Here is a 15,206-nt window from a genome sequence, read left to right as displayed (position 1 = left end):
GGACAAGATTTTATACGAATCCAAACACATTTTTTTTTCTCTCCGATAATATCGATAAATTTAAACGCGTTCAACTTTTCAACCCTCTCTCGAAACTCGTTCGATTAACCCCCCCTCCCCTCGTGATGGAAGCCATAAAAAAAAATAGGATAGTTGAGGGAACAGATTACGTAAGAAGAGATCCAAGACGATACGATTGGAAAAGGCGGGGAAGCGACGAAATTTTTAAACGGCCGACGTTTCATCCCTTGCGAGTATAAATAAGCGAGAGAAACAGATGAAGATAATGGAATTGGAATGGATTGAACGAAAAGAATTGAAATGAATCGATGATGAAGAATGAGGGAAAGAGCGGAGGATGTGTCTGTGACGAGCAAGAGTTTCGCGATGATGATGCGAATTGATTTCAAAACAGAGGGAGAGGGGGCGACGCGATCAGAAACTTTCGTTTCGAATACACTGCTGAGTATTGGTTAATTGAAAGTTTAAATGACGGAGGGAAAATTTGCCCACGCTTCTGAATCAATTATCCCTTCCTTCGAGTTGAAACTTGGTGGAAAAGCTTCCCTCCTCTTTTTTCTTTTTTTCAATTAATTGGCAAGAAATTAATTTCGACATTCAAATTTTGGTTTTATCGATCGAGCCTCGAACGAAATGTCACGAAATGTGAAAAAATATAACGTAAAATAATTTTCGTAATATTTTTACGTAAAACTGGGATGATTCTTTTGCAACTTATTAACTTGTAAAAATGTTTGTGACAATATTTATCTTAAATTTCGTTCTAAAACTCTTCTATTCCATTTACTAACTAATTTACTCCTAATATTTTCTTTTCTGCTTAATTGTAAGTTAACGTAAACAAGCACAACGTAAAAGCTCGTTGACAAAAAGAAGTATCATCATTATTATTATTATCTTAAACCTGGATGGATATATATATATGTATATCATGTAACATATATATATATATATATATATTCACGTAACTATTTTCCTTCGTTCGGAAAAGAGGTTCGCAAACAGAGTTCTCGAATAACTTTCCAAGAGTGTCTTAATGGAAAAAAAGAAAAAAGAAAAAAAGAAGAAGAAGAAGAAAAACGGAGGAAGGAACGGAGAATGGGTTCACTCACTGTGAAGATGATCGTCAACCTTCGCCTGGAGCATGTTGAAGCTCGAGCTAGGTTGATACGGTTGCTGATCGCGAATACCGCCGCACGCGAACTGATAAAAGTCCTTGCAAGGATCCATCCCCTTCCTCATGAACGCCACCATCCGCTTCGAGGCTTCCTCGCAGGCTTTCGAGTCGCACAAACCCTCCTGGCCATCCCTCTCCCTGATACAGGCCTCGTCCTGCAATCAAAATCGTCCCACCATTTTCTCTTCCCCTTTTTCTTCGACTTTTTCATTTTTTTTTTTTTTTTTTTTTTTCTTTTCATATTATTAGCCTCCAACTTAATCCAGGAGGATTAGAAGGAACGATTCTTACGAGCCTTATATCGGCGGTCGTTGATCGATACAAAAGAAATTAGACGGGGGATATATATATATATGTGTATTATATTGCAGGAGGGGGATAATCGCGCGAAGGTGAAGGCGAGGCGGGTGCAATAATGAGGATAAAAGAAATGGGGAATAAAGTTTGAGAAATAACGTTGAGAATCATTTTGCTAATGCAAGAGGTCAAGGATACGTTTCTTACGTGCGGTGCACGGTTCAAATGTTCCCTCGTAAAATTTTTATCGCGTAGGAACACCGCGTGTTCCCTCTTTTCTAATTTAATTTATTTAGCGCTATACGATACGTAAGTGGGAGGGAAGCGTAATTGAAACGGACACGCCGCTTTATTTGTCCATTTTCCACGATCTATTTTCCTCCTCGGTCTAATATCGCGTGTAATATTTCACGAATACAGATCATGCCGATTGAAAAGAGCGAGTAAAATTTTCTTCCATTTATTATTCTCTTCTCTTTTGGAAGGAAAGGATGGAGAAATTTAAGAAAAAAAAAAAAAAAACACACGCACTACGAATTCTAATCGGGGAATCTATCGAATAACAAATTTAAGACGACGCAACTTCTTTTATTTCTGCGATTGGATGGAAAAAGGAAAAAAAGGAAAAACTCGTTCGATTCGTCTTCAAATATAAAGATCACACGCTTTTCTTCCTTAATGCGTCGGGGGAGCACTCGCGAAGCGAAATCATACGTCTTTCTTGAAAAAGACGAATGGTTTGACGCGAACTCGGGGACTCGGCGAAGATAAATAAGGGGAAAAGAAGGGAGAAGGAGAAGGAGGAGGAGGAAATGAAGAATCGGTCTCGACTCATATCCTGTGAAACCTGTCCAAAGAGTTAACCTAAAAATTCGAGAGGCCTAACGAAAGGGGGGGTTGCGCAACTACACGTCGACGATTCTCATTGTCGTCAATTGCCTTTCACCCCTGGATGCGCCTCTTTTCTTGACAGAGACGGATGATGATCCTTTCACCAACGATGATGCCTCACACCCCCCCGCCCCCCCAAGCAAACGGATGTGGTTGCGTGAAATTAAGTTCGACCCAGTTCTCAGAGAATTTTTCACTCGTCTCGCGATGAAAAAGTAGAAGAATCGAAATCTAAATCATCCCCGAATCCCTATCATCCCCAAGAAAATCTATGCGTACAAATCGTCCAATTTAAGTAAACGTCACAGAATCTGCGTTATATATTAGCTATCTGTAATCGAGTCGAAATAAATCTCGCAAATATCGTACGACTCGTTTCCACCACGACTCATTACATTCGTTCCTGCACTCGATTTCCCCTCTTCCCCCAAACCAGCTATTTTCTCTGTATATATACATACATATATATATGAAAATATTCTCTGATGAAAATTCTTCAAGACTGAGTAAGCATCCGCCTAGATGACCCAGCTTTCGCGATTCAAAGATTTCAAGTTTTCCGAAATTCTTCGTCAAGTCGTCCGTGAATTTTGGATTCTTTAACCTTCCCGAAAGGAGGTCTCGAAGAGGAGGTTGCTACGCCCCGGCGCAGCAAAGGAAACCAAGCTTCTTTGGCGATTTTCGATACGAGAATGAATTCTCGGCTTAAATGGAATAAAATTAGGAAAAGCCATTGAAAAAACTTTTCAATTTCATATTCCACGAACACGGCCTGCTCGTTCGTGATTCTCCGTACTTGGATCGCGCGCGCAAAGATCTCTCTGTTCAGCCATAAGGTGGATAATAATTTATCTTCGCCTCGATTCGGAACGTATGGGCTTAAAGGGGGGAAGGTCGCAAGTATGCGAGAAGAATTTCTCGGGATTGAAGTTCGGTTACGCGTAAGGAAGCGTGCCAAATGGCGTGGAGAATGCGAGCGAGAAAGTTTGGCACGCCTTTGACGACGCGCGTCAATACGAATTTCTAATACTTTTATTTCCACGTATTTCCACGACAAAGAATATTCTTCTTTCGTGAAAGTTTTGAGGAAGTTGTTACCGTGGATATTGAACGAAAGAATAATTCTTATTGCTCGACTAATTTTTCTAATTTTTTTCTTTTTCTTTTCCGTAAGATACAGATCGATTAAATCCAACTAATGAATAATAAATTTTTCTTTTTAACAGTGAATCTATCCAAAGTAGAATTATCTCTTTTCTTTAACATTTTCAACGAAAATATTACCATATTGTTGATCGGATCATGTTGCAATTCCAATTGTTAACTTTCAAAACAGCCGATACAAACAACAGACTATATACAGATTATATACATCTAGAAATACAGTAGTACATCTTTTTTTATTGGAAACGCGTCTCTTCGAGCCGATCACTTTCATTTTAACACGAAAATGAAAATTTTCGAGACGAAACGAAGGAAGAAAGTTGGAAGGAAGATGGAGGGGATCCCTAGATAGAGAGATTTCCCGTTGGGGGTCAAAAGTGTCCGAGGTTGGAAGATAAAGGTCAGGATGAAGGGTGAAACCCTGACCTCGCGTAGGGTTGACATTTTGCCTCGAAACCTTACCGCATAGTATGGCTTCGCGCATACCTCTCTCTAACGACCCGTGGTCGAACTTGGCGAATCCTCCACGGGAATAGCATTCGAATCCATCGTTTCTCGTCGACATTGAATACCCAATGTCGAATAAATCGTGTATTCGATCTTTTCTCCTCGATCTAATCCTCGTACTCGTCGCGAACATTTTGAAAAGGACGGTCGGGGGGGAAAAACTCGGTGAATATTTCGTACATTGCACGCATATCTTGGTACGAAAATGGCGTCAGGATCTATTATTTTTCATAAATAATCGAAATCTTTGTAAATAAATATTTCGTGTTTCGTATTATGTACGTACATATTCCAATTGTTCAACAATTTATAAGTTTTATCAATTTTAATAATTTCTCGAATAATATGCGTTGTACGAATATATATATATATATATATATATATTCATCGTGACTAAAGACATTACAGTTGAAGTAAAATATATATATTATAATTCGATGCCATAATTCTTCTATATTACTTTATTCAATGTCATATATAACGTAATATAATAAGTATATTACGGATTTTCGTGCAAATATATATATATATATATGTTTCACGTTATTATACGTATATTCCGCATAATTATATAAATTACGATACGTTATTACGCATATCTTTCTTCTCGCGTTTAATACACGTATTTAATATTTATAAAATTAATATCACGTCCCTACACGTTCTTTTTAGAGATTAAAAATATTTCCAATTCTAGCTCCTGCTAAAAACTTTTCTCCTTTTTTTTTTTTTTTTTTTTTCTCCTCCCCCCATTATGGTGGCAAACGAACGATATATTCGACACGAAGAACTTAAGGCAATTAAGAGACACGGCTTAAGATGGAGGAAACGCGAGCGGTATATTACATCGATATAACCAATCCCTTAACTACATCCGGAATATTCGAGCGGCAATCTGCTTCGAATCCCACTAACTACCCCTTGCAGCTGTAATTACTGCAAACTTATTAACAGGCTGAAGCCGAGGGAAGACGCGGCCGAAAAGAACCGGTTAATTGATCACGGATTATCCCCACGCTTTTCTTCCCTGTTAATAATCCCTCATGGAAATGGATGTTGAACGATTCCAAAGAAGGATCGAACGAAATTCGTACGTGATTTGATATTTCAAAATCGACCGATTCCGATCTAATCGATGAGTTAGATAAGTCTCGAATATCGGTTTACGGTTTCATACCAAGAGGGAATAAAAATTTGATTTCGAGCGAAAATAAAACTGCCAATCAGTTTTGCAAGTTTTCAATTTTTAAAATGGAGGGGAACTCGAGGAATTCGAGAAAATCGATTTTGAAATAATAAGAGCAATACCAGTCCTTTTTGCCAGTCAATTTCGACGAGCTGTTTTAAAAATTTGAATCAATGTGCGGTTAAGGAAAATTTATTGGCCCGCTTTCGTACACAGCAATGAACAAAATCGCGTAAAACAAAATTTCTCTAAAATCTTCGCGGATATCATCGCATATCAACTTGAAATTTAATCGCGTATTTGGCGAACGCGAGGTTGATTACAAAGCAACCAGAGGAGTCTCTGTGATAATTAAACCTCAATTGATAAACGTTATTATCCTTGAAATTTTGGATAGGACGTTAATGATAATTATACACCGTCGTCGAGGCGTCGAAATTCAAACTCGAATTTCGATTCCCGTTTTCACGGTCTATCCACGTCGTTCCTCCCCTACTTTTCACCCCCAATTTATTCGAACAGAGGAGGAGGGGAAAAAATAATTCGACCAATTTTAAAAGTTGCTACCTTTTTTTTTTCCTCCCCTCCCTCCGCCAATAATACCTCGCCACTGGAATTAATAAATTTCCTTCGAAGAGGCCGCCCGTTCGATGCGATCTATTTTTATGTTTCACAGTTTATTCTCGCCTCTCCGCGAGACGATCGATCGATCCCACGTTAACGATTATACTCACCGGCCTTTAACCCCCTTTTCTCGAATTCGCAAACATGTTTCGCTTTGATCGACCGTCCATTCGCCTGCGAATATTTTTTTTTTTTTTTTTTTTTTTATTTGCCGACCACGAGCACGCAACGTAAATAATAAAGAAGATTAATGTTGACTGTGAAAACTGTGAGAAATTTTCAATAGCTCGGTTCTAATTACGGTATTCTCTGTACTTGTACAACACCGTATGAACCAATTATTTCTCGTTAAACGAAATTTTATCGAAATTTTTTCGTTCCTTTATTTATTTTTTTTTTTCTTTTCTCTAAATTCAAAAAAAACTCGGACAAATTCGAAACAATGAACTCGAAACGGGTATACAGAATCGGGAGGATTCCTGTCCTGACTGAGGTGTATATATCGAATTACGAATTATTCGTCGTATTCAAGGATCTTTAACTGAATTATAGACTTGCTTAATGTTAATTGGGAAACCTTATAAGGATAACTGCGAACTGATACCAATTATACGGCTATTATTCGTGCGAGAATAACATCGGGTGCAACGCGTTTAGCCTCGTCGAAGGTTTCCACCAACAGCGATCGCGTCAAATCCAATTGAGATTTACATCGCGTTTTCCCCTATCGATGGAAAAAGTTCCCCGTATGTTTAGCATTCCGATATACGAATCTACGTGGAAATCGAATCAATTGGAAGAAATTTCCTTGACGAAGGTTCGGTCAAGAGAGCAAGATCTTAAGGGTAGCAAAATAATAAAATAAAATTTGGGGGGTACAGCTCTCGAGAGTGATTTTTCTCTGTTGGAGAGTCGATGACATTATTGTTCTCAAAATATAAAAATAATCATCGAGAATTCTCGATTCTCGAGAATTTATTTTCACTATACTCACACTCTTGGTTATTAATCTTATTTTTATTTCGTTGATGCTCAAAGTAAAATGTTAAACTCGAGAAATAACTCTGAAAGCTTTATTTTATTTTTCGATAATGGGAAGGGAGGAGGGGGAATTTTATTCTTGAAACAAGTATCTTAAAAGTGTACGCATTTCCTAATAATATTTTATCTTGAATTCACCTCTCAATAACGAATAACTGGAAGAAAATTTTATTCCCAACGGAGTTACTTACCCCACTTCACGAAAAAAATAAGAAATCTCGAGAAGTTAAGTCGTCTCGAGCGAATCAACGACCGTGAAATATTCCTTCTCTCGTATTTATATCTGACAAACGTACGCCTCGAGACGAGTAAGGAAGCGAAAAATCGGCTTTGGGGACTGGGAATCGCGTTTTCTTTCATTTTCTTTTTTTTTCTTTTTTTTTTTTCGCGCGAAACTCTCGAGATGTATGGACGAAAATTTCCAGAGAGGATTTCTCTCTCTCTAACATCTTTGCCGAACGTGAAAGTATATAACGCTTCGAGGGGACTATTGGATCGTCACGGTCGCGGACAAAACCTGTTACATTGCTGTGAAATCGTTCTTATTCGCAACAAGGAAAAAATTATTTTGTCTCGTATTTTTTTTAAGAAGAGGATTTGAAGGGGAACAAACAACGTTTGCTCTGTGAAAGCGTAATCGTTGCTCGGTTCAATCCGGAAGCAAGTATCACGATAATTACGAACAATCGAAATTCATTTCACGTATGAAGTTATGGATCTACAATAACGTTAATTTAGAAAATTAATGCAACGAATAATATAATAATAATAATAATAATAGAGTGTGTCTGGGATAAGGAATAAGAGCCGAAACTCGGGTGACATCGCAGGACGTTGCGACAAAGGAAGCGAGGAATCGATGCGTCGCTCAAAAGAACGGAACAGGCAACGATATTTTAGCGTTCGAAGGGAGCCATATTTCAGAAGATGCATCGTTTTACGATCCATTCAACTTCGGTTTTACGAGATTTTACATCGGATCTCTCCCCGAAATATCATATTCAGAAATTTCTATCTAAATCTTATTCTTCGGCGACACGCGTTTCGAAAGAGGGACGCCTCGAAATTTCCATCTAACATTAGAGAACGCGACTTAAAGAGAAATAAACGCCGATCTTTCGACCTCGAAACATTCCCGTTCCCCTTCCAGGATGATTCTCTCTTTATCAAAAGCTCAGTTTTCATTTAAACAACGTTCAACCAACCCCGCATAATATGATGAAAAGACTGAAACCAGTGTTCCGTAATCAACTGCCCTCTCTCCCTTCCCCTTACAATAGATATAAAATATTCGTGTAACGTCCCAAAAAAAAAAAAAATAAAAAAGGAAAAAGAAAAAAAAAACACTGCAACTTTCGAGTCCAACGGGTAGAGAATAACTCTTTGCGCGATATCCTAATTCGAACAAAGGTGAGAAAGAAAAGGGACAAAGAGGGAAGGAGCACGGAAACGGCGTTGAAAAGGTGAAGAGGTCTCGCGTGGGTTGGTGGAAACAATCGTTGGGGGAAGGGGTTAAAGAGAACAGTTGTCGCTCACCAACGGTAGGCATTCACGCGGTTGCTCTCCCTCGGGCAGCGTGGTGATGAGGAAGAGGACAGGACTGGTGACGAGCAGGCTGGTGACGAGCAGCATCGCGAACGTGAGCAGCGCCTTGTGCACGGCCTTACTTCGTCTGAGCCAGTAACACGGCACGCAGCATATCCAGGTACCTTGCTGCGCGGCCCTCTCCACGTGCACCTACGTACATTTCCAATGATCGAATGAATCCGTTCCTTGCGAAACGAACAAAAAAAAAGAAGAAAGAAATGATCAGTATACGTATATATTGATATATATTGATATATATTGATATATACGATCATTTCTTCGATATGCGATCGTTTCTTCGTTTCGTGTAATTGCGTGATTCAACGATATCATCGAGCGACGATTCTTATTTTCTCGACGTTCCTGTCGACAAAACCCGTGCACGCGACGACGTCTTATTAACGATTTTCGGCGCGCGAGTGCACCGAAGTTAAACGACCGATGAAGAACGGTGGAGAAGAGAAAGTTGAAATTGCTTTAATACCGGAGACGGCGAGGAACCCTCTTCGGAGGAATCCTTTTTATTAGTAAGAAAATCGTTCGAAGGGAAAACACGGGAGGAATGGAAAAGGAATGTCGAGGAGAATGGAACGTCAACACTAGTCGGGGATTAGACGTTAAGACGTCGTCGGGGATAAGCGAGCGAAAACTAAAGGAAGAGGAGGATCGGAACGAGAGGAAGATTAATTCGATCGAATGTAAAATTTTCGTGGGCGCGTGAATAAGAAAGTATAAGAAAGTATATGGGCTCACCATTGGCTCGTCCGGAAGGCCGGATCCCTCCTCGGTGCCGGGATTATTTCCGGTTCCAGCCGCGGTTCCACCGGCTCCTCCGGTCCCCTGTACGTGCACATGTGCGCCACCTCCGGCCCCAGGGGCGCACAGAGTGCGAGGACTCAGGGGTAGCCTCACGCTTGCCTCGCCACGGGATCTACCCCCGCCTCCACGGGCCCCACGGCCCCCGTAACCCCGGCTCACCGTGCACAAAGCCACATTTGCCGGGTCCCGCGGAACTCCCTAGCTCTTCAAAGCCCGCCAAAACTTCTCCAGCCCGCCGCCGATCTCTGGACGATGGATCGATGGATCAAACCACCGGCCGGATCCACCGCTCTCCCTTCCTCTCCTTCATCTTTCTATTCTATCGCCAGAGACAGAAATCTGTGGGGAAAAAATTGAGAAATTAATCGTTTCCTTTTTTTTTTTTTTTTTTTTGCCTTTGAAAGAATTTTTCGATAGTTGTTGGTCGAATCTTTTTGACGGTGCATCGTTTTTCGAGTTCGCCAAGAGAAGAGAAGAAGGGAATTTATCAAAGAGGAAACGCGATGGAATGGGAATTTTTGTAATTCGTTTCTTATTATTCGATAATTCGATCGAACGTGCGTGACGTCGTTCACCTTGTCGCTCGTCCCGCAGAATCTCTGTGAATTTCTTTTTTTCCACGGATAAAAGGAAACTCGTGGCTTCGCAAAGGAGGGGGAGGGATATTGGAAATCTAGCGCAAATTAGATTTAAATCATAGTTTCGTGCGCGGATTCGATCGTTCGATCACGTTTCGAATACACACGCGAGTGTAATAATAATAAGTTGGCGTTTAATCCCGGTCGTGACTCATTGGGAAGGTGGTGGAAAGAAATTCAGAATAAGTAGCGGGACTCGGATGTAGATAAAGCGAGATTTATAAAAGCCAAGGTTACGCACGAATTAAGTCGTTCTCCGTATCGTGAAAAGCGATCTTAGAGTCTACTAAATCGCCTTCACGAGAAGCCTCGGTTTAATCTGGATTACTTCCAAGCTGTTTCCACCGTGGGATTTCTAATTTATGCGCATTTCTTTGTCGCGGCAAAACGCACCGTTTCCAAACCGTTTCTTCTCCTCCCTCCAAGAAAACCGAAACGATTAAACTAAAGATAATCGACCAAGAATATCTTGATGAAAAGTTGCTTTGGATCTCGATCCATCTGTTTATCCGACGACGAACTATTCGACAATCTTTTTCTCCTCTCTTTTTCTTTTCTTTTTTCTTTTTTCTTTTTTTTTTAACAGACACGAAACTTGAAATTCGCAAATCGAATCGAATAGACAGCTTTTTCTTATTGTCTTGTGTAACAATCCTATCTGCTTAGCGAATAATTCCGTTAGTCGAATCACGTGTAAACAGATATCGTGAGAAAATATCTGATTTTTCTTTCCATCAAAAGTTCTGAAGCAATAATATTCGTTCGAGAAACGGGAAAAAATGCAGCGGGACTAATAAAAATTTCAATTTTATCTCTCTTCGCGTACACCTCAAATTCATTTCGGTGTTACGAAACTGTTTCTTCGCGAATGATAAACAACTTTTTATCGAAAGTTGTTCGTCTAATAATAAGAAAAGCACGGTGTGTCCCCTTGACGTGAAACTGACGTCATTCACCCGCCGTGAGATAGATCTTCGTTTCGAAAGGAGGAAAAAACGTACGTTACACGATTATTTTTGAAATACCATTCTTAGAATAAAATAATCGATCTGTCTTTCAGAAATTTTCAAATTCTAACCAAAGCTGAAAAAAAAAAAAAAGAAATGAATTCTTCTTTTTCATCTTTGAGAGAATTATTTCGTCGAGAAATTGATCGAGATGAAGGGAAAATTATTATTGGCATCGGTATTTTCAAAGCGCAAACGTCATAAAAGCGATAAAGGGGATAAAAATCGATCGATTAATAAAGATTTATACACCCAAATCCGGCTATAATAATAATTCTAACCAAGATTTACAATGGTGTACGAGTGAACTGGGCCGATCGCCCGTCAAAATTGATGAAAAAGGGCGCAGCAGACGCGTCGTCGCAGGAGGGTTTATTCATAGGAGTAACACGTAAGCGAGATGATATATTCGCCGATTATTTTTTGCATCGGGTTAAAAATATTCAGGGCCGATGGGAGATCACATTTTCCAGTCAATGGAGTACGTGATCGAGGCCTGAGGGGGGACGACGGCAGTTGCGGTGGCGAAAAGAAAAATGTAAACGAACTGGAGGAGGCGGAAGGGAAAGCTGGATCGAGGGACGTAAATCCAGAGAAGAACCGGACAGAAACATCAATCTCTTCCTCGTGTCATTTTCTCTCTCTTTCTCTCTCTCTCTCTCGCGTTATCTCGCGAGAATATTTTTTTTTTCCAAACTTTCTCTCGAATGGATTCGAATCGATTGGAATGTATGAACCGAGAACGATCGATCTCGAACGACGAAATATTTGCGCGCGGCCACTAAAACTTTTCGAGCGGAAGGGGGATTTCGTGTGGCGGAAACTGTCTCTCGCTTCTCGCGCAACGGGTCGAGATGCGTCTCGAATCTCGAAAAAGTTGCAACCCGTCCTCGGGTTAATCGAATCGGCGCGAAATTTCTTCGGTATTTTTATCGTGTTCCTGTGTTTTCGCGTCTAAATTCAAAGATCGAAATTCAAGGATCGATGTCGAGGATCGGTTTCTTCTTCTTTCGAGAAATTTATACATAAGGGGGAAGAATTGGGATACGTGGTGTGATCGTTTTCAAAAGGATGAAGAAGGTGTTTTTCTCGCGTCTGAGGTGATAAAATCGTGAAACTACGGAAGCAAGTTTGACGATGCACCGTGATAGGAGGAAGAATGTCAAACATTACACGTAAACAGTTACGCGAGGCTCGTGCTGATTCAGCTCGTTAACAGCCTCATTAACGAAAATGCAAACCGGTGTCTCGTGCAAAAGTTTCTGCGATTAATCTTTTCTTAATCTCGAAATTTTTTTTAGATTAGGATTCAAAATGGTTTTTTTATATAACGGTATCACTTTGGAAAATAGATTTATCGTGCGAAACTTTTCGATTCAATTTTCAAATAAACTTAAACCGCTTCAATTAACAAATTTACCGAAAGAACTTTTATCACTCTCGATTTTAAGAAAATAACTCTCCCCTATTTTTTCCTTTTTTTTCCCCTTCTTTTAAATCTCTTAACTCGTTTATAGATAAAGAATCCTGATCGACCAGGATTCACTCGTTTTTATTCACTCCACGGAACGGGATTAAAAATTAACCGATTATCATTTTTCAATTTTCGACTCGATTTCCTATTCTCGCCATTGTTATCTTGGCTCCATTAAAAGAGAATAACAGAGAGAGAGAGAGAGAGAGAGAGAAACGATCGATCGACTCACCTTTACGAAATCCAAAAAATGTTGTCAAACTCTTGGGATCGGATCGTAGATTATTCCCCTATTTCGAAGATTTCACTTTGTCGAGCGTTCACTTCCGGTTCACCAGATTCCGCCCGCGGGGAAACGAAACGAATGAATGACCGAAGCGCGGATTCTCCGATATCTCCCGAAACTCCTCTTCGGAAACTGTTTCTGCGTCTAGGCTGGCACGAGATAGATAACCGGAAGTCGAGAAAACGCGGCCCTGCTTTACGGCTGGGGGTAACACGCGGACTGTCGGGCCGGACTCAACCACCGTACCGCCTCTCTCTCCCGCACACACGCTTCGCCCACCTCCCTCCTCCATTCCATTTCTCCCTCTCTATCTCTCGCCCCTTCTCTCCCTCTCCCTCTCTCTCTCTCTCTCTCTTCGCTCGTCCTTCTCTAGTTTCACCCCAATCCTTCCACCCCATTCCGTTTATTTTATTTTTCAGATATATTTTTATAATTATCCTGTATTTTTCTCGTCTGTTTTTCCTCTTCTTTCTTCTTTTTTTCTTTTTCTTTCTCTTTTTTTTTTTTCTTATTCAGATATCGATTTATAGATACGTCGATGTATCGATTCATACGTCGATGTATCGATTTATTTATCGTGATGATTTCCTTCGATTACTCTTATTTCGAAATATCTTTGGTATCCTCTTCTCTCTTCCTCTTCTCCGAACCTTCCCTCTCCGATATCAGAAGCTCGTGGTCGCAACGCGCAAGCCCTCGATATTCAAACGTTAGGAGAGTCAGTCAGAGGCGGTGGGAAAACTCGGAGTGCGTCCGTTTCGCTCGCCGTGGAAACTTTGTCAGCCAGGCTGAAGAAGTGTAATGGATTCTCTCCCCGCGAAGATAATACGAAGTAAAGTTGTTACGCGATAGATCGAATCTCTCTTCTTTTCTTTTTCTTTTTTTTTTTTTTTTTTTACTCTTTGGAAGAATCGTTGTTGTACGTTTGTTCGATTAATCCCGTGGACAAATCGGAGAGATGATCGATTGAAAGGGAGACGAAACGTTTCGATCGCTAACGTTAAATAAATGCATGGAAAATCCATCGTTATTATTTAATTTAAGAGTTGAAATCTAACTTTTTCATTGATATAATTTTAAAGTATTATTAAATGATACGAGATATAATATACTTGATCGGATTAATTAATGCTAGACTGTAAATATATTTTTCAATTATGTTTTGTATATTTTACGCAAATTATATAAGCTAATTTATTTCGAGTATACCTTTATCTTGGCAACCGATTGAAATAAAACAAAAAGCGGATTTCAGTCGCGGTTTTCTCTATCTCTCGAGTAGATTTTGACGAGATTCTCTCTTTCAACGAAAAGTCAAAGTTTCGCGAATGTAATTTTAATTTCAATTTTACATATCATCGGTTTAACTGTACTTTGCACAAATCCAGACACAATCTAATTGAATAAACTATTTTTAATAAGAAACTTCAACTTCTCGTATTGGCTTATGCAATTAAAAGTCTTCGTGCATCGAAATGGGGGACAAGCTGAAGCTTATGTATTTACCGTTTCAAAGAACGCCACGAGTGAGATGAACCGACGTCACTTCGTTAAATCCATCCACGAGTTCGTAGAAACGAATGGATAACGTTATATCCGCGCCACCGGAAGACTCGGCGATATCGCGTCGAAAGAAATTCGGCCCTCGAAGGCGAAATGCTGATTAACACGCCGGCCAAGATCTCGTCAAGATACAACCGTCGAATATATAACAACGAGCATGCGATCATCGAATAAAAACTCTCGAAATAACAAAGGTGAACCCCCCCTCCCCTCCCCATAAGACCGAGTTCGAAATCTCGCTCCCCGGCTTGACATTTACCGGCTTCGACAATTCCCAGACGATAATACGATAATAAACGTTAGGCTGGGTGCACAGACATCAATCGCAAAGAACATGGAACGAAGAATATAGAGACATGTTTTGCTCAACTTTTTATTATAGAAATCGCTAGATTCGAGGATATTTTTTTGTAACTACTCCAACTTTTTAACTTCATATATTTTTTAACTTCATATATTGTCTGAGATGAGGCGAATACGCGACAATATTCCATCGTGATCCCAATGTGCGTTTTTTATTCGATACGATATCGAGAAAATCACCCGTTAAATCGATTCTTTGCCCTTCCCTTTCTCTTTCATTTCTATCCTGATCTTGCCGCAGGACGCAGTGGCACGCATCCTTGTAAATATCCCACGCGAAGGGAACTAGCGCGCTCTCCCGTGTATTTTTTATTACGAAAACCTCCCCCTCCTACGAGCATTGCGAACGTTGCATAAATAATTATTTGCTAAATTGCTCTAGATATGTAACAATACCTTGAAATCCTGAGCCTGTAAAATGATTTAATCATCGAATGGATCTGTGTAAGGGAAAAAAAAAAAAAAAAAAAAAAAGAAACACGCAACTTTGTTTAATACACCGCAATGTGTATTATCGTAACGGTGAAGTTTTTTCATTTACATCCCCACCGCTGCTACGTG

General features: G+C 40.0%; 1 protein-coding gene across 3 annotated transcripts in view; it reads right to left on the bottom strand.

Moving 5' to 3' along the window:
• Positions 1–12,897, bottom strand: part of LOC122714831 (neprilysin-1-like) — a 73,558-nt gene extending 60,661 nt beyond the window's left edge. For all 3 annotated transcript variants that reach the window (XM_043936524.1, XM_043936525.1, XM_043936526.1), the window contains exons 1-4: positions 12,666–12,897; positions 9,249–9,653; positions 8,445–8,645; positions 1,134–1,353 (exon numbers count right to left, since the gene is read on the bottom strand). In XM_043936524.1, coding sequence (XP_043792459.1) covers positions 1,134–1,353; positions 8,445–8,645; positions 9,249–9,251 — 424 coding nt within the window. In that variant the 5' untranslated portion in view covers positions 9,252–9,653; positions 12,666–12,897. The remainder of the gene's footprint in view (positions 1–1,133; positions 1,354–8,444; positions 8,646–9,248; positions 9,654–12,665) is intronic.
• Between the last annotated feature and the right edge of the window lie 2,309 nt (positions 12,898–15,206).

The sequence above is a fragment of the Apis laboriosa genome, unplaced genomic scaffold, assembly GCF_014066325.1.
Source record: "Apis laboriosa isolate Shangri-la unplaced genomic scaffold, ASM1406632v1 scaffold34_cov151, whole genome shotgun sequence".
Classification (NCBI taxonomy): Eukaryota; Metazoa; Arthropoda; class Insecta; order Hymenoptera; family Apidae; genus Apis; species Apis laboriosa.
This window is presented reverse-complemented; position numbering and strand designations above follow the sequence as displayed.